The sequence below is a fragment of the Cynocephalus volans genome, chromosome 15 (assembly GCF_027409185.1).
Source record: "Cynocephalus volans isolate mCynVol1 chromosome 15, mCynVol1.pri, whole genome shotgun sequence".
Taxonomy (NCBI): domain Eukaryota; kingdom Metazoa; phylum Chordata; class Mammalia; order Dermoptera; family Cynocephalidae; genus Cynocephalus; species Cynocephalus volans.
The window spans coordinates 78,252,308-78,274,440 of record NC_084474.1 but is presented as its reverse complement, the minus strand read 5'-3'; the positions used below and the strand labels follow the sequence as shown (position 1 = coordinate 78,274,440).

Sequence of the window (22,133 nt, the reverse complement as noted above, 5' to 3'; positions counted from 1 at the left end):
TGTGGTTACAGTTTGCTCCCCCACGCCCCAGTCAATGCTGATTCAAGCATTGTTTCCAAGAGGGGGGAGGAAGAGAACTTCAAAAATAATCTCAGAGGAGGGTGTGCCTGAAGGGAAAGGTATGACAAGAATTTCGGGAAAATCAAACTGTGCTGCAACTTCCCTCAACATTTGCTGAGCTTGAAGACCTCTGTCGCTGGTGTCACCCAAACCTTTTAAAAAAATGTTCCATTATTTCATTTTGCTTTAGCCTTGCTATTCTCTGAATTACTTGTAGTCTAGGACATGTCTTGAAATAATTAGCTGGAGCAGCAGTCTTCGCCGTTCTAAATAATGCTAAGAGGATTATTTTGACAAAAATGGGCGGGGGGACAATTACGGTTTCCTCCTGAACATCAGATACTACTTTGATCGTCTTCCATCAAAAGTGTTGTTCGAATTACAGGTCATGACGCATTAATGGGTTGTAAAGTCGATTTCTGAATCACAACCAGCATTACAAAAATAAAGTATCACGTAGAATAGAAAACGTAAGAGAGTATTATAGACAGTAAGAGCAACCTTAGTTTTGTTGATATACAAATATGTCGCCATACACATATATATTTACATGTGTGTGTGTACACGTGCACACATGTGCATGGTGAGAAGTTTGAAAGGCAGTGGCTTGGGTTTTGCAACATGGTGAAATCTGGCTCGTTTTTAAAACTCTGCAAAGATCTCAGTGATTCTTATTTATCCCCTATCCCTCAACTTTGCCTCTGTTGCTTTTTCAGGTGGCACCAGAGAGATTGGATCTGCTCTCACCAGGATGTGCATGAGGCACAGAAGCATAGAAGCCAAGCTGAGGCAGTTTTCGAGGTGAGGAGCTTGTTTCCCCCCTATCTCGGCTGCCCTTGCTGATTTCAGGTTCAGGAAGTAGTGATATGGGGCTTGACTCATCCCGAGCAGTGCTGATTTCCCTGCAGCATTTAAACTCCCACAAGCTACATTCTCCCTGAGTCTGTTCATTCATTGGGTAAGTATTTATTGGACATCTCCTCTGTGCCATGCACTGGTCTAGGCACTGGGGATATGGCGGAGAACCAGAGAGCCCGATTCCTGCCCTCAAGGAGCCTGTGTTCCCCTTTGGATCTTCTCTGTGCTCCCGCATGGGTCTCTCCTCACCTGCCATCAGTGTCAGAAGCTGATGTGTCCTGCTGAGGCCTCCTGGGTCCCCACCACCCTGCAAGAGCCTCTTAGGAAGAGGGGCTCTAATATGTCCAATATTGGAGAATGATGTGTGCTATGCTGTCCTGTCCCCAGGCCCATGTGCATCCTCCGGACCCACCAAGAAGGTAGTAGTGGCTCACAGAGCCCTCCACACCGCCAGCTTCCTGTCTGGCTTCCAGGCATCCCGAGTGGGCAGAAATGGCTGTGGCCAGCATGGGGATTTGGATTCACCTATGTTCAAATGAAAATGAACACGTTTTCCGAGCAGATCAGCATAATTCAGCAGTTTCACACCGTTCTGTTTGGGAGACTACACAGAATGAAGGGGTGCACCTGGAGATACCTTCACCTCTCAGTGATCCGGAAGCTGGCAGTGCAGCTTCAGAATTTTCTGGAGACTCTTCATGCTTCTTTCTCTAGGCTATGCACAGTTAGTGTACATTCATGATTTATAATCCTGAATACCCAGCAGAACCATGCAGGCTCTTTAAAAGAGAGCAGTGCTGGGCCCCCACGCTCAAAGTTTCTGTTAGGGGTGAGCCCAGGGTTCTGCAACTTGGCTTGTCCTTAAGAGCGCAGGACTGTAACAGAGGAAATGAGGAAGGTGCATTCGTAGCTTCTAACAGTCATTGAAAAGCATCTGAGACAAGGTTGTTACAAAGCTGAGGGGTTTAGATGTGATCGCCAGCCTGTTAAGCTGCCTGTAGGTAATTGTGATTCAGGTATGTTTTGACAACCAGATGTAAATCTTGACAACAGAATATATCTGCTTTATTTCTCCTTTTTTTATTTCCCTTTTGATAAAAGTGCTTTAATTGACTGTCTGATCAACCCACTTCAAGAACAGATGGAAGAATGGAAGAAAGTGGCCAACCAGCTGGATAAAGACCATGCAAAAGGTACCAGGGCGAGCGGTCTGCCACCTCATAGCACTGGGGGAAGAGATGTGGGATGCTGCTGGCTGCTGCCAGGTTTAATGGTATCACCAAAACAGCTAGGGGCCTCCTGCTCTGTGCCTGCTTTTTCTGTAGGCATTTCAGTGTCTGGGGATAAGAAATCCAAAGCAATCCTGTTACAGGACCATGTACTGTATATTTGGCAAGAAACATCACTCAGCAGCCGATAGCCTGATGTCTTGGTGGCATTCACTGTGGTCAGCTGAGTTAAAAGTGAAGTGACATGGCAGGTTTGAATGTCAAATATTCATACTTCAGGCATTTCAGCACATTTAGAAACCAGACTTTCAATGATATGAGCTTACCCTGGATCCCCTGCCAGAACCGGCCATGCTCTTGTGTATTGTCCTGGGGACCTGGGGATGTGAGACAAGTCTGTGAACTGGTTTAGTTATTCGTCGAGGACCTCGGTGGTATGAGAAGGAATGGGGTGTAATCTGCAGAGGAAATAGCACTGATACTCTTTCAAGTGTGAGCGTTTTGTGTTCCCCGCACACAGGAGCAGGCTGTTTCACAGCCAGTTCTTGTTCACTGTTCATTCTGATGTTTTTTACGGGCTAGGTGCGGTGGGGGCTACAGAAAGATGAGCGTGGTATCTACTAATAGGGACAAATGAACCCTATGACAAGGCAAAGTAAAAATAAAGGCTACGGTGAAGACTCATCCAGTGCTCTGGGAATGTGGATGGAATATGAACGCTTTCTGTGGCTCCTGAACCCCAGACCTCGCTGTGACCAGGGCGATGGTCTGTGTTGCCTACTTCAGGCTGTGTAATGAAGATTATGCCGTGTCCCCGGAAGCTCTCGGTAGCCACTAGGAAGGTGTTCATTCATTCAGATCGTTCATCCCTTCCCTCATTCATGCACTTACAGCTATTGAGTCCTCACTGTGTTCCATGCCTGTGAACTCTCGGGGGCCACATAAATACATAAGTTGATTTTGGTTTTTGATGCATGTCCTTTAAAATGCGTTAATCACGGGGGTAGGCTCCTCTAGTTGCGCCTTCATTGGTACTGGAAATCAGTCTTATGCAGAACTTCAGCGAACCATTTTGATAAAAGAACAAGGAATGGTGATGACTTGTTTATGCTGAGATTTAGAAGTATGGGTATAATCGACAAATTTTTAGCAAATGTATAAAAAACTTAATGTAAAATCCTTCATTTCCCCACCCCAAATTTAAAAAAAAGATATAATTCATCTTTAACAGGGAAAAATGGCATTCTAAATTATGTGTTTCTTTTAAAAGGTATTTTAAAAAGAATGTCCTTCTTTACTATCTCCCTCTGGTGGCATTTCCCATCTGGAACGGAGCTCCTAAAAACGTATTTGATATAATCCTACAAAGCCTTTCTCTTTTTCCCTGGAGCTAGGGAGAGGGGCAGATTCAAAGGGTGTACGGTCCTACTGTGTGTTAATCAGGTCATGGGTTGTCTTCTCGTAGGTTCTCTAGATTTAGCCATCTATACTTTTTTTTTTAATTAGGTAAAAAAAAATTGAAAATTTTTTTCAGGTGGGAAGAGTTGATAGTTGATATTGGGCCCAATTAACTTTGTTTGTGTAACTTCTTTAGTAAATGTACCCATCTGATAGTGTGGCAAAGCTGATTTTATAGCAGGGACTTCAGACTTGGACGTGTAAAGCTTTTTGTAAGCACCGTTGTGCTTGAGCCTGTGGGGAGAAGGCACCAGGTCTCGCAAAGAGCCCTGCTGGGCCTCTGCTTGTCCAAAACAACAAAGCTCCCTTGATTTTTACTGAATATTCCCCCCTCTCTCCCATCCCAAGTGCACACAGAGAAACACTTCTGGTTTTTTTCCGTAGGGGTTCGCGTCCAGGGACTAAGACAGAGCCTGGGCCTGAATGTGACCTTAGACCCATTGTTAGGCCCTGTACATATGCTGAGAGGCTTCCCTCTAGACAGATGCCAGGAGGTCGTGAGGGTCCAGAGCCCCCAACCCTTGTGACAAAGCACTTTCTTCATCTTTTCAATTCAGCATTAACTCAGGGAGCAGGGACCGAGTAGCAGCCACCTGCGACTCTGGTAGCTGGCACTTCACGGTGCTCAGAGGTGGCCAGGATGCTGCAGGGAGCCAACAGCAGGAGGGAGGAGAGTGCCACAGGGCAGAAAGCAGGATGTGACATGAGAGACAAAGACTGCCACAGAAGCTGGAGGTAGAGGAGCACAAGTTTGGTCAAGGAATTAGAAAAGGTGATATTCAAGGAGACCCTGATGGATGGGCATGGTTTCAGCACACCGAATTTGGGGCCGGGGGGAGATGTCCAGCCAGAGAGAAAATCATGCAGAGTCAGGGAAGATGGGACCGACGAGAAAAGGGCAGCCAGCTGCACGGTAGACCTCGGTGCATCCTGCAAAGGCTTTGTGTGCCAGTGTGAAGGAGTCTGGGAATTAGTTGTTGCTGGGGGACAGCATGAGTGAGTTTGAACAGGGAAGTGACGGGAACAGAGTTGTGCTTTAGGAAAAGTGTTCTGGCCACAGTTTGTTTATGCCTTCAGCAAATGGGCCTCAGCACCCTCTGTGCCAGGCACTGTGCTAGGCCCTGGGGATGGAGTGGTCTGTACAGGCAAGACCCCATCGTCGTGGAGCCCAAGGGTGGAGGTTGCTGGTGGTGTGGAGAGGGGGTGTCGTGCATATGAGCTGCCCATCCTCAGTGTTCCTGTTGTCACAGATTAATGGTGACAGTAAGGCAGCCGGGCTTGCCCCATTTTTCTCCCTGTGGGATCTAGTTTCTCCTGCTGTAGTCTGAAGCCCTCTTTCCTGAATTGTAATGTCTGGCCAGCATCTTCTCCATCTTTTTTGAGCAAAGCACTGTGGATTTGGGCCTTGGGAAAGGAGATTATATTGAAAAACTTTCCTGATACTTGAGCTGAGGAATTGTGATTATTTTTTTCATTTTTATTAAGATATTCTTAAATGATGTGTCCTTCCTTACGGCTGGCATGAGTGAACATGATAGGGAAAGACTGTAGTGTTTTGTTGTTTTTCATATTAATTGCCCTTTGTTGTAAAATGTCACCAATGAGATTTGTATCATATCGTATTCCTATAAAGCAATTGACTTCATGTTATAGTTCATGCTGTGACGAAGGTAGTGGCAGCTCATAAAATAGTTTCTGTTGAGCAAAGAGGTAAAATTATTCAATATTCTGCTTTCTCTTAGAATATAAAAAAGCTCGCCAAGAGATAAAAAAGAAGTCCTCTGATACGCTGAAACTGCAGAAGAAAGCAAAAAAAGGTAACTCTTAAAATTTTGCCACTGATATTGTTATGTTGAGGAAAAAATGAACGTGTGCTTGATTTGTCTTTGAAACAGAAGGTGTTCAATTGATAGACTTCCTTATGTGCAATGGCCCTGGAGAACAGAGGAGCGAATAGCATGCATCTGAACTGAGGTTCTCAGCATGCAGGATCTGTACTAATCCCAGGCCCTGGCAAAGTAGGGCTTGGGTTCTTTCCTCCCCACCTTTGTCTTTGAAGTTTGATGGTTCCCATGCCTATTGTGCTTTGTAATGAAACTGGTAAATTTCTCGGAAGCCTTGGGATCATGAAAAAAAGGCTTTATGCAAATGTTCTATAGTAATTATTAAAGAAATTATGTCATTTTCTCCTCCATCTTTCGCAGCCTATAATCTCCGAAACCCTTTATTAAGTCTTGTGAGAATGTTGGCAATGCTGCAGTGGGAGCCAGCAGTCTCTGCCATGTGGGGGGTGGCAGAACTCGGTAATTCAGCCCTAAGAAGAACAGGCTGCTGCACGATGCCCACTCCCTTTTCCCTTTATCGTCACTCGCATGCCTGTGCATTGTCAGGTCATTAATCCACCTTTGCTTCTCCATAATAGACTGGAAGTTTGAAGAGAAAACTCTAGCTACATCCACTTTGCAAGCATTTGTAGCATCTTACTAAGACCTAAAATGCAGGGGCTTTCTCTTGAGCTGGAGAAGGTGACATTCCTTCCAGACTATTCTTTGTGATACCAAGTTTTTGAATTGGCTGCATCACAGCTGATGATATGGGGTTCTTCTATCAAGCTGCTCTGTGGGAAGTGTTGAACGTTAATTTGGAACAGCAACCTTTCTAGGTAGAGTTGCTTCAGACCATATTCCCTCTTTGCTAAACAAGCAATTCTCATTTGGAATTAAAAGTGTTTGGAGAGATGAAATGGTGGAGGGGGGTGGGGGGGGGGTGACAGGACCGAGTTTTTAAGCCTTGACGTTTCAAAAGTTCTGTCCCCCCAATTCACACAAAAATCATAAACCCATTTGGAGATAAAGGCAGCAGAATTTTCACCTGCAGTCAGATTTTCTGTCAGTATTGGCCCCAGCAGTTTCTACTAGATGTGTTTGGTCCAGTGCTTCTGAAATTTATATTCTGTCTAATTAAGGCATCTGGGAGCTAGTGTTTGACAAGTAATAGGGTTTGTGGCCAGTAACATTTTAGTAAGTTGAGAGGTAAATGTTTGTAAATAAAATTGCTACCATAGTTCATCAAATCCGAGGTCCTATGGAGAGCAGGCTGGTAAAAATTCAGAGCTGAACTCCACCTAATTGACAGTTTGGCAGCCTCCAGATAGGAGCGATTAATGGGCTTGGAGAGAGGGTCCAGGGAAGATGGTTAGGCTTGGAAAAGGTTTGGGAGTTTGGTGAGAAGGGTGAGGTAAGAAAAAAGTAGCTGTTTTCCCTCAGCTCTGCCAGAAGTTCTCTTTTCAGAGGCCTTAAGTTCTTGGCTGCAGTGATAATCCTTTTATCTAAATTCTGCATCGAGGCTGAAACGGCTCTCTTCTGTCAGTCAAAGTCACTGGTGTTGTCCAATTAGCAGAATTCGGACTTCTGGGTGAAGCCTGATAGGTCGATTGCAGTGCAACACTAAAGGAACTTGCTGGCAATTAGGCCTGCCCAGCACTGGCTCAGGCTGCCTGGAAGGTAATGAGTTTCCCATCAAGGCTGGATAGAAATATTCGGGATCCGTAGGATGCTGGACTGTGTAACAGGAAGAGATGCTTCTGGTCCTGGGACTTGGGGATAATTGGCATTTAGTTGTGACGTTGCTTGGGGCACTTGGGCCTGAAGGCCGAGAGAATGGAGGCTGTGACCAGGGATTTCTGAAGCAACTGTCTTTTCAGCACAGCCACACATCCAGCAGTCTCAGGCACCATGTCCTTTCTAGCATACAGATCAGTCAGATCAGTAGCTTGGAATGTTCCAAATAATTTTCTAGTTCCTTCAAGGTATAATCAGAAAGCAATTTGTATTTCTTTCCTTGATTAAAAAAATTTTTTTTAGAATATGTAAGTGCATTTTTTTTTTTTAACCAGGTGCTCATATTTGAGTATTTCTGGGGTGAATGTAGCCTTTTAGAAGGTTCCAGAGTCATCATTCTGACTGTACTATTGTTATGGAGTGCTCTCCTAGAAGGCATATGGCCTGAGAATGGACTAGAAACACCTCAGTTTAAGGGCTGGAATAAATCTGGTTACTTGCGGCTTTTGGTTGTTTTGAGTCTGGTTAAAGTTTCTCTTTCTGCCAGAAAACCTCCATGTGGCAGGTTCCAGAAATCTTGGCTTATGAAAGTGTTAGTGTGTTCCTTCTGAGACTTATACTCATGTGCTAGGATGGATGAAAGCTTTGGATACTTTTTTTTTTTGTCCCAGTAGAACTGAATCTGATTTATACAGCCAAATCATTTCCTTTTTAATATGTTTTCAGGAGATTATAAAGCAGCTTTCTGCCATGCCTTTTTCAAAAACTGTGATCTTTGATCTAAACATTCTTCTGACTCTCTTCAAAATTTCAAATGCCTTTGTGCATGCAAGCCTGGTTTTAGCACCATCCCTGACGTGGCCAGACACATCATATAGGATGAGATTTTTTGAGCAAATCATTTACCTTCTTACTCTGCAAAGAATGTGATAAAAGGTGATATCTTTTACTATAGAGAGAGGTAGTTAGTAATCTAACGGTATTTAAATATTTCCATCAAAAATGCTTTAAATGGTTTGTCTTTTGCTAGGTTTTATCTCAGAACCCTTTTAAAGCAACTTGGGACTTGCTGTAGCCCTATTTGCTGGTGAACATGCCTATTTTTTCTTAAATTCAGGCTTGTTGGACACTACGAGGAGTGAACACGAGGCAGGGAGTTGGGGGCTGGAGAGACGGTCCCCGTGCCCAGAGAGGTCCTGGTCTAGCGCACAGGGTCAAGGGCACTGGGCAGAGCCAGTCTTGTCAAAAGGTGAGGGGACAGAGACAGTAGGAAGCTGGGCACATATGGGGGCTGACTCAGTCACCCCAAGCTCCGAATGGCATCTTGTGAGCCCACTTCCTGCTGCGTGATGCGGTTCCTTGCCTTTGGGGTCCTGGAGTTGACCATGACCCAACCAGAGAAGTAAGAGAGGATCAGAAGTGGGAGATAGTTCATGTTTTTTACCTACTTTTGCCACCTTACCGTACAAAATTAACTGCCTTACTTGTCATTTAACTAAGTCCTATTTTATTATTAATTTAAATTAAAAATTAATTATGGTGAAGTCTTCTGTCTCAGTCTGTAACTACCAAATGTTTTATCAGGGACTTTCTTGGAGAGCGAGAACTGGAACATTATGTGTTAACCCTGGAGCTGACATTAAAATAGTTAAACATGTCATTTTTTTCTAGAGGCTGTAAAGCCAATGTTATCAACATAATGAATAGACTTGCAGAGTTCTGTACTAGCATAGTATTTGCTGTTATACTATAATTTCTTAAGTTTTTGAATTTCTGTTTTCTGTTTCACCCCACCCTAAACTTTGTTTCCTAGGATTCCCTAGATGTTTTTCAAGTTCTGATAAATTACACTTGAAAGATTTTCTTGCTAAAGCATCTGAATTGGCTGCTTCTGGTTATATATATTCTTCAACTCTCTTTTTAAAACCCTGGCTGTATTCTCTAGGGGTGATACTAACTAGGAAGATTTCTGTTTAGATGAGGAGGAAAGAATATTTGCAAATCAGGAAAGGGGAACTTGGATGGGCAGCTGTTGGTGAATGTGTGTTTAATCACCCTAATATAAAATTTGGTGGCAAGCCGTGGACTGTTTTAACAGGTGAAAGAAAGGTAAGATTGCTGCTGCTCGAATACCAGTTTGACTTTATTATTTTCCTTTTTGTGTCAATTGTGTATCCTGCACTTTCTCACCGTGTGCCCCTCCCGCCAGTGGACGCTCTCGGTAAGTCTACCATCCTGAATCTCTGGTGGCTGGTCACGGTGTGGTCCTTGCTGTGGGCTTTTCATGGTTGTACAGACCTCTGCTAGTTGCCCAAGTTCTCCTACCAGCTCAAAACAATCAATTATGCCTACTTAATTTTCCTTAACTTTAAGAAAATTTTGTGTGTGTGTGTGTGTGTGTGTGTTAATCATTTTCTTTCTTGGATGTTTGGCCATTTAAAATGTTAGCTCAACATTTTCCAAACTTACCATCATCATTCAGTATTAGACTCATGGAAAAAAGAAATACAGAGTGATTTAAACCCTCCTTTCCACAAGAAGTAAACATTTATACATACATATATGTCTGAGTATATATGTATGTGTGTAGTTATACCACAAGCCAAACATATAGAGCTACACACCTCAAAATAATTCCCACATCTGATTTGGTTGTATTAAGCCAGCAGAGTACTTTGCCCCCCACCCCCAGACTGTATAGTTCTTTTCAAAACCAATAGTTCATTATAGAAAAAAAAGTATTTCTTATTTCAGTAGAGTTTGTGAAATGTTTCATTTCAAAAGTATCAGATCTTCCAATTCAGTACTCAAAATGATTCTTGATTGAATGCTGAACCTCACTCTGGGTGATCATGCTACTAAAACTTCAAGCCGCTTTTGGGATCTCATTGCTGTCCCTCTGTCTTGGGAAGGTTTGTCTGTGAGGTGTCCATGTGATTTATCTTGCCTGAGTGTGCCCACGTGTTCACTGAATGTCTTACTGAACAGCTCTAAGAGGTTTCTGAATTGGATTCTGTCATCTACAACAAACCGAATCCACCCAGGTCTCCTCTGACAGCTGGGACCTGGATGGCCGCCTTCGTGGGGTACACAGTTCTGCCTCTACTTGCCCTCTTGGTGATGTTGGGCTAGTTGTTCTCCAACTTTAAAAATGGTGATCTTTCCAGTTGTCACTATTGTGATCACAAAACAGCTTGGACAGTTTTTAGTAAGGGAGGGAGGTAAGACAGACACTTTTTTGCTTATTGCAGTAAAATTCACATCACACAAAATTTATCATTTTAACCTTTTTTAAGTGTACATTTCAGTGGCTTTTAGTACATTCCCAGTGTTGTGCAAGCATCACCACTATCTCATTTCAGAACATTTTCTTTGTCCCCAAAAGACACCTCATGCCTGTCAAGCAGTCACTCCCCATTTCCCTCTGTCCCCAACCCCCCCGCCCCTGACAGCCACTCATCTGCCTTCTGCCTCTAGACTTGCCTATTATGGACATTTCATGTAAATGGGATCATAACAATATGTGGTCTTTTGAGGACACAGTCTCTTGACTCTTGAGTTTTCTAGAACCTTTGCTGAGAGCCCGGCATGAGTCAGTCTGTGGAGTGACTAGAGCATTTTTATTTGCTGGAAATGATAGGACATAAGATTGGAATGAATGAAGAAACCATATAGCCTCTTGGCTTTCTAACTTTGAAAGATTTTGCTTATCTCTCAGAGAGAAATCTCTGCGGCCCCCTTTAGTTTTCTCTCTTGCAGGGGCTCGTTCTTAGGGCTAAGCCACAGTGACACACACATCGATAACAGTGAACTCGGGCATAAAGACATAAGGAAAGGTGTATGGTTTGAAGCTCTCATAATTTTTTAAACAGCTTTAAGTCATTTTTTTGTACCTGGAAATGTATAATTTAACAAAGTTTCGTGATAGTAAAAAAGTTCTGGTTTAACGAGAGAAAAAATATTTAGGTACTCATCTGTATGTGAAACTCTACTGTGGTCTAGTTAGAACTATTTACCTTGAACTCCAGGTCCCTGCATAAGCAATGGCTAGGGACCTCCACAATGGAAGGAATTTATGATTCAGTAAAACTGTATTGAGCCCGGGAGGGTACACACTGTTCCCTTGAAGAACTTAGACTCTCTCAAACCGGTTAATTCAACCTTGCGTGTTCAGTGCTGTGATGAATATGAGCAAAAGGCATAGCATTGGGGCAGAGAGGAAGGAAGCCAGCTGAGCTTGGGGGTGGAGCGGTGACAACGAGAAGGATGGAAAGGGGTCTGCTGGGGTCTGCTGGTGGAGAACGGGGAGGGGTGGTTCAAGGCAGAAGGGACAGCATGCACCAAAATGTGGCTGTCACCATTTAGGTGGAAGCATCAGAAACAATGAAGGGTAGAAATGCCACAGAGGGGTGCTGTGAGGGGCAATGTGTGTGGCACCCCAGGCACAGCCTTGAGGCGGGGCTACAGGTCCCACCAAGGGTCGACTGTAGCCATAGGGAACCACTGTGACTCCCGACTAGTCAGCCTCTGGCTTCCTGGGCAGCAGTCGCCTCCCTGATCTACTTCCAGGACAATTTGTCACTGGACCTCAATTCTGATCAGAGCCCAGAGTGGACTGAACTTCTCCCCATATCATCCTTCCTTTCTTAGAAAAAGCCTGTGCTGTGTTGAATCCTTTCCACTGTGAACAGTGGTTTACACACTCCCGGCCTGATCCAGCACATGCATGGATCCACCTGGATGTTCTGTGTTTATAAAACCAGCAGAGACCACTCTTTGAATGACCTTGACACCTGCAATCGGTGGATCGTCCCCCTTTAATTTTTGAAGAGGGATAGTGCTAGAAGCCCTCTTCCCCGAAGGGAAGTCAGTGGAGTGAGGAGGAAGAACAAGGATCAGCCAATGGGATGATTCCAGCTAGTTCTTCGAGGCTACGCCCAGTGCTGGAAGGCTGCTGGGGAGATGCAGAACGAAGGGGTAGCCAGACTCCCTCCATCTTGGGTGGAAGCAGGGGTGCTAGAATCTTACCTTTGATACCTAATGAGACAGTTAGGAAGCTGTCCCAGACCTGAATCAGTAAAGACTTTTAAATTTAGCCCAGAAAGCTCCTGCAAAGGGAAGCTGCACTTCAGATGAAAGCACATAGTCCTCAGAGGCTGGTGTATTCGCTAGCTGCACAAGGTTTCTTGAGAGTTTGTAGAAAGATTGAGTTAAGAGACAATATGAATCCTTCCGTGAACTTTTTGAAGACTTCTTGTATTTCACAACTGAGAATTCTAGATAAAAACAAGCCAAACCGATCCAACAGAGGATCGGAGGGGTGAACCGTCTTCCTTTGCAGAGCTGGCGTCTGGTAAAGCCTCGTGCTGACACAGCTCATTGTGTGCCTCGCCTGTGACTCTGGTCTCAAGCTGAAACAAATACATGAAGTATCCCTCTGCATGACCATTGCCACAGTGCAGTGCACCTGGCTTCCTTCCCTGTGGCTGCATTCAGAGCACAGGGCAGAGGTATTGACAATGTGGGGAAACAAAAGGGGCTGAATGCTTTCTTAGTATTAATTTTAACCAAATACAAAACAGCAGAGAATTAAAAGGGCAACTTGCTTGGAATACTAATTCCTTGCATGATATGGTTTTTATCTCCCTAGAGAACACTAAATGGATGGAGCAGAGTATGACTGAATGGCAGGACAGGGTAGCAGTAGCAGCCTGTCCTGAGTTGCAACCCATCGGCCATTCACAGTTTACATGGGACTAATCGATTCACATCTGGTGCTATCTCTTTCATTCATAAACATTCTCCTTGACTACTACAGATGAGTCCTGCGAAGCAAGTCAGGCTTCATTCATAAGTTCATCCATTTGTTTGTTCATTCGTTTGTTCATTCATTCAGGAACTAGGTATGACATTCCTCCTCTGCACTAGACTCAGTTAGCTGCTAAGGAGGTAAAAGTAGTCTCCACCCTCAAGTCATCCCCAGAATGGTGAAGGCATTTATGTTCTAACATCAATTCTCTGACAACAGTTGAGTATCCTACAATTCAATTAAATTCTGGCACTAACTACCTGGAGATAGTGCAGTCCCACAAGACTGCCCCAACTTCAGTCGCCAGCCACAAGTAGGGTCCCCAGGCTCTCTGTATTTATAAATAATCACAGATTTAGGGTTTCCTATGACCCCTACCTCCTTAAGTGTGATAACTCAATAGAATGACTCGCAGAATGCAGGAAAGCATTATGCTTAAGATTACCAACTGTGTTAGTTTGTTTCTTCTGTTGCTTATAACAGAATACCTGAAACTGGGTAATTTATAAAGAAATGAAATTTATTTCGTCAGTTTTAGAGAATGAGAAGTCCAGTGTCCAGGGAACACATCTGATGAGGGCCTTCTTCTGGGTGGGAGCTCCCTACAGGTCCCGTGGCAACCAGGGTGTCATGTGGCAAGAATGGGCTGAGCAAGAGCTAACCCTCTCACTCACTGTCCTTATAAAGCCATCAGAACCACACCCATGATCACCCATTAAACTATCCAACCCCTTACCCCATTCAGGAGGGAGTGTGTCAATTCATTCACATGTCAATCCATTCACAAGGGTCTTTGAAATCCAATCACCTCTTAAAAGCCCATCTTTCAAATACCATAATTGGATTTCCCACCCCCTTAACACTGTTACAATGGGGGTCAAGTTTCCAGTACATGAACATTTAGGGGACACATTTAACTCATACCACCAGCTTATTATAAAGAGTATAGATCATGGCCTTGTTCAGCACATTAAAGGCTTGACTTTCAGGACTCTACTGAAGCCCTTGAAGACTTCTTGTTCTAGATAATTCCACTGTGACAGTGTGTATTTGGATTAGCCTATGGTCCAGCTGGAAGCTCAGTTAGCAAGTGGCTGTTGTTGTCCAGGTGGGAGAAGATGTTGGCAGGAGAGAGGTAGATGGATTCAAGAGCTGTCTGAGATAAATGTAAGTAAAACCAGGAGGAGTTGAGAGGATGGCACATTTCTGGATCAGGCAACCAGGTGGCAGATGATAAAACATTTCTTTAACCACAGAGGAGAAAGCATCTCAGGGCATGAGGATTCCCTGTTTGAGGCACTCTGGGTGACGAACCTCAGGTCAGCATGGGGTGTTTTCTCTTTGTTCTCTGAGCTTTCTCTTCTTACTCTTTGCTTTGATAAGTAGCTGATTGCCCAGGGACCAGTGAAGAATCTTGATGATGAAACTCTCACCTTTAGTGAAAGTTTATGAGATCTTTTGCATTTTCTTACAGCAAAGAGGACCTCTAACTGAAACCTCTATTTTTAAAATATCCACCGTACCTTGCATGCTATCCCCTGCTCAGGTGCTCAGTGTTGGGACAACTCCAGAGATGTGGCAGCAGCACCTGATAGCACCTGACACTCACCACATGCCTGGCATTATTCCCATGCTTCATGTGGATTAATTCATTTGCTCTCACATCCGCCATGTGAGCTAGATACTATCATTACGTACATCTCACAGGTAAAGGGAAACCGAGGTACAGTAGCTTGAAAGAATAACAAAAATTGTTTGTTTGAAAAAATTTTAAGGCTAAAAATGTCCAGTCTTATAAAATTCATCTTTCTTTTAATTTCTGATTTTTTCTTTTGGAAATCAACCCAAAACTGCTGTCGGGTATTAAGAGTAGAAGATGACGTAGACAGGGGTAATAAGGATAGCCTTCTTTGGTAGGGAAAGGGGATTTTCATTCCAGGTCCTAATCTCTAACGTCACCTTGCATATCTGTTTCAGTATTTATATCCCATATTTCATTGACTCTAGGATGCCATCAATCATTAGATGCATTATTAGTTTCTGGACCACTAAAAAAGTAATTGCCAATTAAATTATGACACACCATTGATCGTAAGACACATGCTGATTTGTGAGGTGTAAAAATGTGAAAAAGTCGGCATCTTAGAATGAAACTGTGTGTGTGTGTGTGTGTGTATGTGTGTGTGTGTCTGTGTGTGTGTGTGTGTGTGTGTGTGTGTGTGTGTGTGTGTGTGTCAAGGCCAGATGGAAGTCATTGAGCAGATTCTAATGGTTTCCCCATGCGCCCATCTAAGAAAGAAATGACTCTGGATGTTTTGCTAGCTCTTGAGAGTGGTCTTGGCCCAGCGTATCCTGGGTCTGTTCTTCTCCATTGGAAAGCTCTTTGCCTGTGACAGCTTCTGGCTTGGTTCAGCCACGAAGCTCCCCGTGTAGGCTGCAGAGTGTGCCTGAAGAGGCTGGGAGGTTTCAGACAAGGCTAACCACACTTGACTGGCTGTTGGATCAGGCTGTTACAACGAAGAATGTTTAGCTCATGTAGTGTGTTCCCAGCATTTGTGTTTGCTGTGAACAGGAAGTACAAAGAACGTGGGCTTCTGAATGAGACACCTAGGGTCAGATTCTAGCTGTGCCCATTGCTGGCTCAGTGCTGATCACTATGGCCCTGTGCAAGCCACTTTGCCTCCCCTCAGTCTCAGTTTCCCTATCGGTCAAAGGGGGTATTAATTTCAGCCTTGAATTTTTATGCAAAGATTAAGGAAAATAAAGTGTGTCAGGAAGTTGATATGGGATCTTCATTTTATTCCAGGAAGCTTTGTAAACTCTCCCAGTTAATTTTTTAAAAATTTCTTCCTCCTCTAAGGTTGCTGCTTTGGCCCTCGACATGGTGCCCATTCATAGTGTTTTGCCCCAGGAGCATTTTCTACAAAAAGTATCATCATATGCTTTCTCCTGGAGGGGAAGGGAATAAGGGGCTCCTGGCTGTTGTTATCAGAATTCCCTAGCATGAATACAATCAATACCTGGAAAAACTGGCAGTGGAAAAAAAATTCTCAGGACTGAAGATGACTTAGATTTTTACAGAAAAAGCCAAAAGCAATTCTTTGCACAGGAATCTTGTCTGGAAAGCCCATTTAAGGCATTCCCTCACTGCTGCTTTTGGCTGCTTGGCGGTCCTGGAATTTGCTAGGTCTGAAGCATTAGGCCATTTAAGGGCATGATGGTTGAGACCAGTGAGCAAAGGCAGGTCAAGCTGTTAGAGCAGTGCCTCATTCATTTGCACATATTTGATGCCTGCTATCTTCCCAGCAGGTGTGCTGAGTGAGAAGGTACTGTGCTGAACAAAAACATTCATAGTTTCTGCCCTCACGAGGCTTCTCCATCAGTTGCAGAGACTGGTGTCAATCAAATAACTAGAGAGAGAAAGATGAAATTTGAACTGGGGGGATTTCTGTGAAGGGTAAATATAAGGAACTTCTGAGATCAAGTAAGAAAATCCTAATCTGGGGAGAAGTTCAAAGAGGGGTTCCCTAAAGGAAAAAGGGTATTAGGCAGGTGGGGAGGAGAGGAGAGTATGTGAAGATGGGATGGTGCCCAGACCCTGGAGGATGGAAAGGAGAGGGGAGAGTGGCCCAGGATGGGCGGTGACCCGTGCTTGTCTTGCAGGGCAGGCCATGTTCAGGACATTGGACTTTGCTTGAGAGCCATGGGAGCTATTGAAAAGGAGTGGTAATTGCAAGTAATTCAGGGATGCTCTGGGCAAGTTGGTCTGACTGAGTACAATCGGGATGATGCATCACGGGCCATTGCAGCTGTCCATGTGAAGGATCACGGAGGCCCAGTGCATGTGGAGGTTGTGCAAGTAAAGCAAGAGGATGGAGTCAAGTTTGTGTGGGAGCAAGAATGACCAGAACCTGTGCTTGGGAAGTCCTGACATAGCCAATGGGAGTGAAATAATTGGGTGTTTGTATACATATATTAAATCAGTGCCTATACAACTCTGAGCCTACGCTGTATAAGATACAGTATACCTTAAAACCAATACATCCAACTGGGACAGGAAATAATTTCTTCCATAGTTTTTGTTTTTTTTTTTTTTTAAGATGACCGGTAAGGGGATCTTAACCCTTGACTTGGTGTTATCAGCACCACGCTCTCCCAAGTGAGCTAACCGGCCATCCCTGTATAGGGATCCGAACCCGTGGCCTTGGTGTTATCAGCACCACACTCTCCCAAGTGAGCCACGGGCCGGCCCTATAGTTTTTTGTTTTTTTTTTTAATAAGTATAATTATATGTTGTGTTAATGGATTTAAGAAATAAACTTTGTGTTTTTAGCTTATGATATATCCTGAATGGAAATGTTCTCACTATGACTATAATTATAACGATCTTTATAGATTATACTTATTTTAGAATACTGCAGTTTGGAAGTCCTTTAATTTTAACACAATACATATTTAAAATAACTTTGCTACAATCACAGAATAATTTGAATTTATATTTACCAAATTAGACGCTTGGTTCTATTTCCTCTTTTTCTATTCTGTGTAGTTACATTTTTAATGTCAGTGTTATTAATTACAGATAGACATATACCTTATCACTTGTGAAAGGAAGCAAAGATATACATTTTTCCAGTTTCTTATAATCATAGGCTGTTATTTTAAAAATTGCTGCCATAATTAAAGCACGTCCAAGCAGGTTTGGTCAAGCAGTATGCATTTCAGTCTGCTGTCTCCCTCAGCTTCCCCCCGCCCCCCTCCACTGAAGTTCAGAACATTCTGACTTGGTCCGCAGCCCTCCGTGTTTTGTTATTAGAACATCACAGAAGATATTGAGAGACTTGAAGGAGGCCTCAAAGCCAGTCCTAAGCCACATAGCTTCACCTAGCAAGGCCCACCTTTGGCCAAGTTATTTTGCAGATTGCATAGAAAGAGCAAGTCAGGTAGATGGTGACCAAATGGGAGAGTGGGTGAGTGGTCACCTTGCAAATACATATGCTGAAACTTCTCAAGCAGCAAATGTCTTTCATGTGGTTGTTGGCTACACTCCCCCTGTGGACTTAAATACTATATATTGTACACATCATACGTATGTACTCCCTTGACCAGTTGTATAGACAAAGTTGTGCATACTGTATTTACTAGCCATCTAAGGCATTTTCAAGGGTAATCTTTCTTTGACTATGTATAATTTTTCCATTATGTGCTAACTTAGAACTTTTTCCCTGTCTAAGAAGTGACTCTTCCTTACTAAAATCTAACGACTGTATCTCTTCTATTGGGATGTTCTTTAAGCCTGACTTCCTCTTGCTCCAAATTAAAATTTCTCATCTGCTTATGAAAAAAAATGTGGAATATTTTCCTACATCCAAGGCAATTTTCCCTGACCCTTTTCTTCAAGCCAAATGTACATTTCATTTAATGTTATTTACATAATTCTTAAGAGAGGGGATGGTACCCGGTCAGGCCCCTTCCTACAAGGCAGTGGGGCAAAGGAAAATGGGTTTATTTAGTGTTGAGGGAACTGGGCTGCGTGAGCACTATTCTGGCTCTGTACCTTTCCTTTTGTGACCTTGGGTGAGTCCTTGACTTCTCTAGGCCTTGACATCCACTGAAACATGAGCAAGTTGGCTTGGATAACCCCTAAGACCCCTTCCAGTGCTAACATTCTGTGTTTAAAAATATTAAAGACATTTATTAAGCACTTGCTGTATACACAAATGACATCGTACTGGGTGCTGTGCTGGAAAAAACCCTGCCCTGCAGGAGTTTAGAAATTGTTTCTCTGGTTTGGGTAATAGGTGAAGCTCCCACATGGGGAGCCCAGTGTGGAAACTCGAGAGCTGGTCTCTCATGTGGTCACCCTGCCGTGCCCACCTACAGATGAGATTTGCAGTTCCTGTTCCCTCGGTTACAGTGCCTGTTTGCCTACATTTATCTTCTAGTGCAGCACACTTCTGCAAAGGGCCAGATATTCTTGGTCTCAGGGCCACAGCATCTGTGTCGGAACTATACCCCTCTGCCGTTGGTGCGAGTCGGTAAAGACAATGTGTAAACGAGTGGACGTGACTGTGTTCTAATAGAACTTTATTTACAAAGAGGGTTTGCTGACCAGGTTCTAGAGTTGTTTAAAAGATTAACACCTTGTCTTAAACTCTAGAAATGGTTGCCTCCACGTAACTGGCGTCTGTGGATGTAGCCAGGTGATTACTGAACATGGGCCAGGCTCCACACAGACCCACTTTCGGTTTTTTGCCAGCAGAGACCTGGCTGTAGGAATTGTTGTGACCAGCCTTGTTTTACAGGAAGGGCATTCAGGACTCTCCACTAGAGAGTTAAACTAACTGCCAGGGAGCTCCATGAGTCCCCAGAGCCAGGAGAGCTGATGCTTTTGCCACCTTTGTCTTCAGGGACAGAAACTTCTGCCCAAACAGAGGCTCTTTGATTGAGGTTGACCCAACAAAGCCAGCTTGTGCCCATTTTTGGAAATGTCCATGGGCCCATACCTTATTCATCTGTCCCTTAGCCTTCTCAGAATGTTCTAAAAGGAAGGAATCCTGTCTGGCTGTGTGTCCCAGGGTTTTGTTGGCAGAAGGCTCTGTGGGGTTGTTCAAGTCAAGAAGGCAAGTCATGAAGAGTCACCCAGGAAATTTTCCTTTTCATGAATAAACTGGAATAAATGTGTCCTTCAGGTGTTGGAAGCTGGAAATGGCTGGTCCTAAAGAAAGACAGCCACCTTAAATCCTTTTTGAGTATAAACAATTTTTTTTTTTTTAAGTCCTAGAAAATTGTGGTCTAGACTCCAGCAAGGACCCCAGGGAGAAAGGGCATTTGTTCCAGAAGCTGGTGTTTCAGCAAGCCGTGCTTGGGGCTTTGTTTTGTTTGCAGGGAGAGGTGATATCCAGCCTCAGTTGGACAGCGCTCTCCAAGATGTCAACGATAAATATCTCTTGTTGGAGGAAACAGAAAAGCAGGCAGTCCGGAAAGCTTTGATTGAAGAACGTGGCCGATTCTGCACCTTCATCTCTATGCTGCGGCCAGTGATTGTAAGTTAGTGGAAAGTTCCAGAAGGCTTAAACTGCCAGTATGAAGGAAGCTTTCCTTCTTTATTTATCCATCCACCACTGAGTCATTAAGAATCTGCTGCATGTCGGGAATCATGATGGGGACTCACTTCTATAGAAAAGGGATTCACTGCAAGGTGCTGGCGTCCACATGGTCTACGCCTCGCTCACAGTTCTTAACACTAGTTGTTTCACCTGCTGTCAGAAGTGGGTTCTTAGGTCAGCAGCATCATCTCAGAACTGGTTAGAAATGCAAATCCTGGGGCCCAGCCGCCTGAACCCAACACTCTGGGGATGGGGACCCACTCATCTGTGTTTTACACAAGCCCTTTAGGTAATTTTGAGACCCACTGGCCAATCTGAATACCAAAGAGTGACCCTGAGATTGAGACAGGAAGGGCCTCAATGGATCTATTCAGACTTAATTTTTAAACAAATCATTTTCACACCATAACTGAGAACTTCTGCTGTAAGGCATTCTTGAAGCCAGTACGAAGGCACCAGCTCACTTCTCTCAACCCTAGCAAAAAGTCCCAATTTGAGTTGTTCCCCCGAGACTTCTGGAACTTTCTATGGATCTTGCCTCGGCCCCCAGTTCCAGTGTGGCACTTTGGTAAAGTGAATGGAATGTTTCTTCCATAGTCCATTAATTAACTAAGTTGGTAGAAAAAGACAGGAAAGAAGAGGGACAGTTAACCTCTGTTGAACACACACATACTGTCACAAAGGTCTGGAACAAAATATCTCCAAATGGCTTCACCAATGAAGTCAAATGACTTCAGAGGGAGTCTTCAGTGTGTGGTGGGGGCTGTGTTGCAGTGTCCCATGAGAATACACAGTTGGGCAGTCTGAGCAGGCACTATGAGGAAGGCCACCACTGTCCCCAGCACTTGGGTCACTTCATGATTATGTCAGGTTTTTTTTTTCCCTTTCCCTTTCCCAAAAGAAAGGGCATGTAGTGCCTCTAGCAAAGATTTACCAGTCCCATGATTCCTTTTCTGAAAATGTGAAAGGGCTATACAGTGACCTTAATAAAAACAATTAAACCAAGATGATGAAGTTAATCACTCATGAAAATGACATGTTACCAATTACTGTCCTTCAGGAAGAAGAAATCTCAATGCTAGGGGAAATAACCCACCTTCAGACCATATCAGAAGATCTAAAAAGCCTGACCATGGACCCTCACAAACTTCCCTCCTCAAGTGAACAGGTAGGAGTCACGGGAAACAAACCAACAGATGAAAGTTCAGGGCCCTGAGTGTTGTTTGCGGCATTTGTCACATCTTAGAGCATATCCATATTTCACCGTGTCCTCTGCATCGTAACATACAGTAATCACCATAGCTAGCCATTACATAGCACTGTAGTGTGCCAGGCGCTGTTCCACGCTCTTTACGCAGACTTCCTCATTCATCATCACTATTGTGCCCATTTTATAGAGGAGGACGCTGAGGCACTGAGAGACAAAGTCACATAACCAGGTTCACTATCTTCACCTACCCCCTAAAAATAAACTCTCGTAGGAACACGACAGTAGTGTGTTTTGGTTGTCATTGTCAACCATTCTTTGTTTCTCCCATTCTAATTAAGTAATGCATGGGGATCTCTCCCATCTTATGAAAGATGACATTTTTTATGCTTTACTCATTTGGTTCTTGTGATATTAGCACTTTTATCAAGTGGGAAGAGACACATTTGTGGGAACAGCTGATGAATCATATGCTGGCTTTTGCCCTTTGTCTACAATTCTCATCTGCTCCTGGGAGTCAGCTCAGAAGACAAATTTGAGAGCTTGTGTTTTCTATTCTATGACATTGCTTTTATTAGACCAGCACATGCATGCATTCACTCCATAAATAGACATTGATTGAGCACCTCTTACATGAATGAAAGGTGGACCTTACACTCAAGTGGCTCTTTGTCAAGAAAGGGAGAAGAGACATAGAAAGAATTGCAAAAGAATCGGCTTGCTGTTGATTCTGTCAGGTTTTAAAATTTCTAGTCCTGGTCAAATGGAGCATAGGTGACCACTGAATATCAGGTAGTTAAAGTACAAGGTTTACAAATCCGGAAACTATTATTGCCTTTATAA

At 43.7% G+C, this 22,133-nt stretch overlaps 1 protein-coding gene across 5 annotated transcripts in view; it reads left to right on the top strand.

Annotated features, from left to right (window-relative positions):
* MTSS1 (MTSS I-BAR domain containing 1) overlaps nt 1-22,133 on the top strand; it is a 151,527-nt gene that overhangs the window by 117,625 nt on the left and 11,769 nt on the right. For 3 of the 5 annotated variants that reach the window (XM_063079374.1, XM_063079373.1, XM_063079371.1), the window contains exons 4-9: nt 777-861; nt 2,020-2,111; nt 5,348-5,422; nt 9,375-9,386; nt 19,863-20,020; nt 21,144-21,251. In XM_063079374.1, coding sequence (XP_062935444.1) covers nt 777-861; nt 2,020-2,111; nt 5,348-5,422; nt 9,375-9,386; nt 19,863-20,020; nt 21,144-21,251 — 530 coding nt within the window. The remainder of the gene's footprint in view (nt 1-776; nt 862-2,019; nt 2,112-5,347; nt 5,423-9,374; nt 9,387-19,862; nt 20,021-21,143; nt 21,252-22,133) is intronic. The other 2 variants (XM_063079372.1, XM_063079370.1) reach the window with 1 other exon arrangement.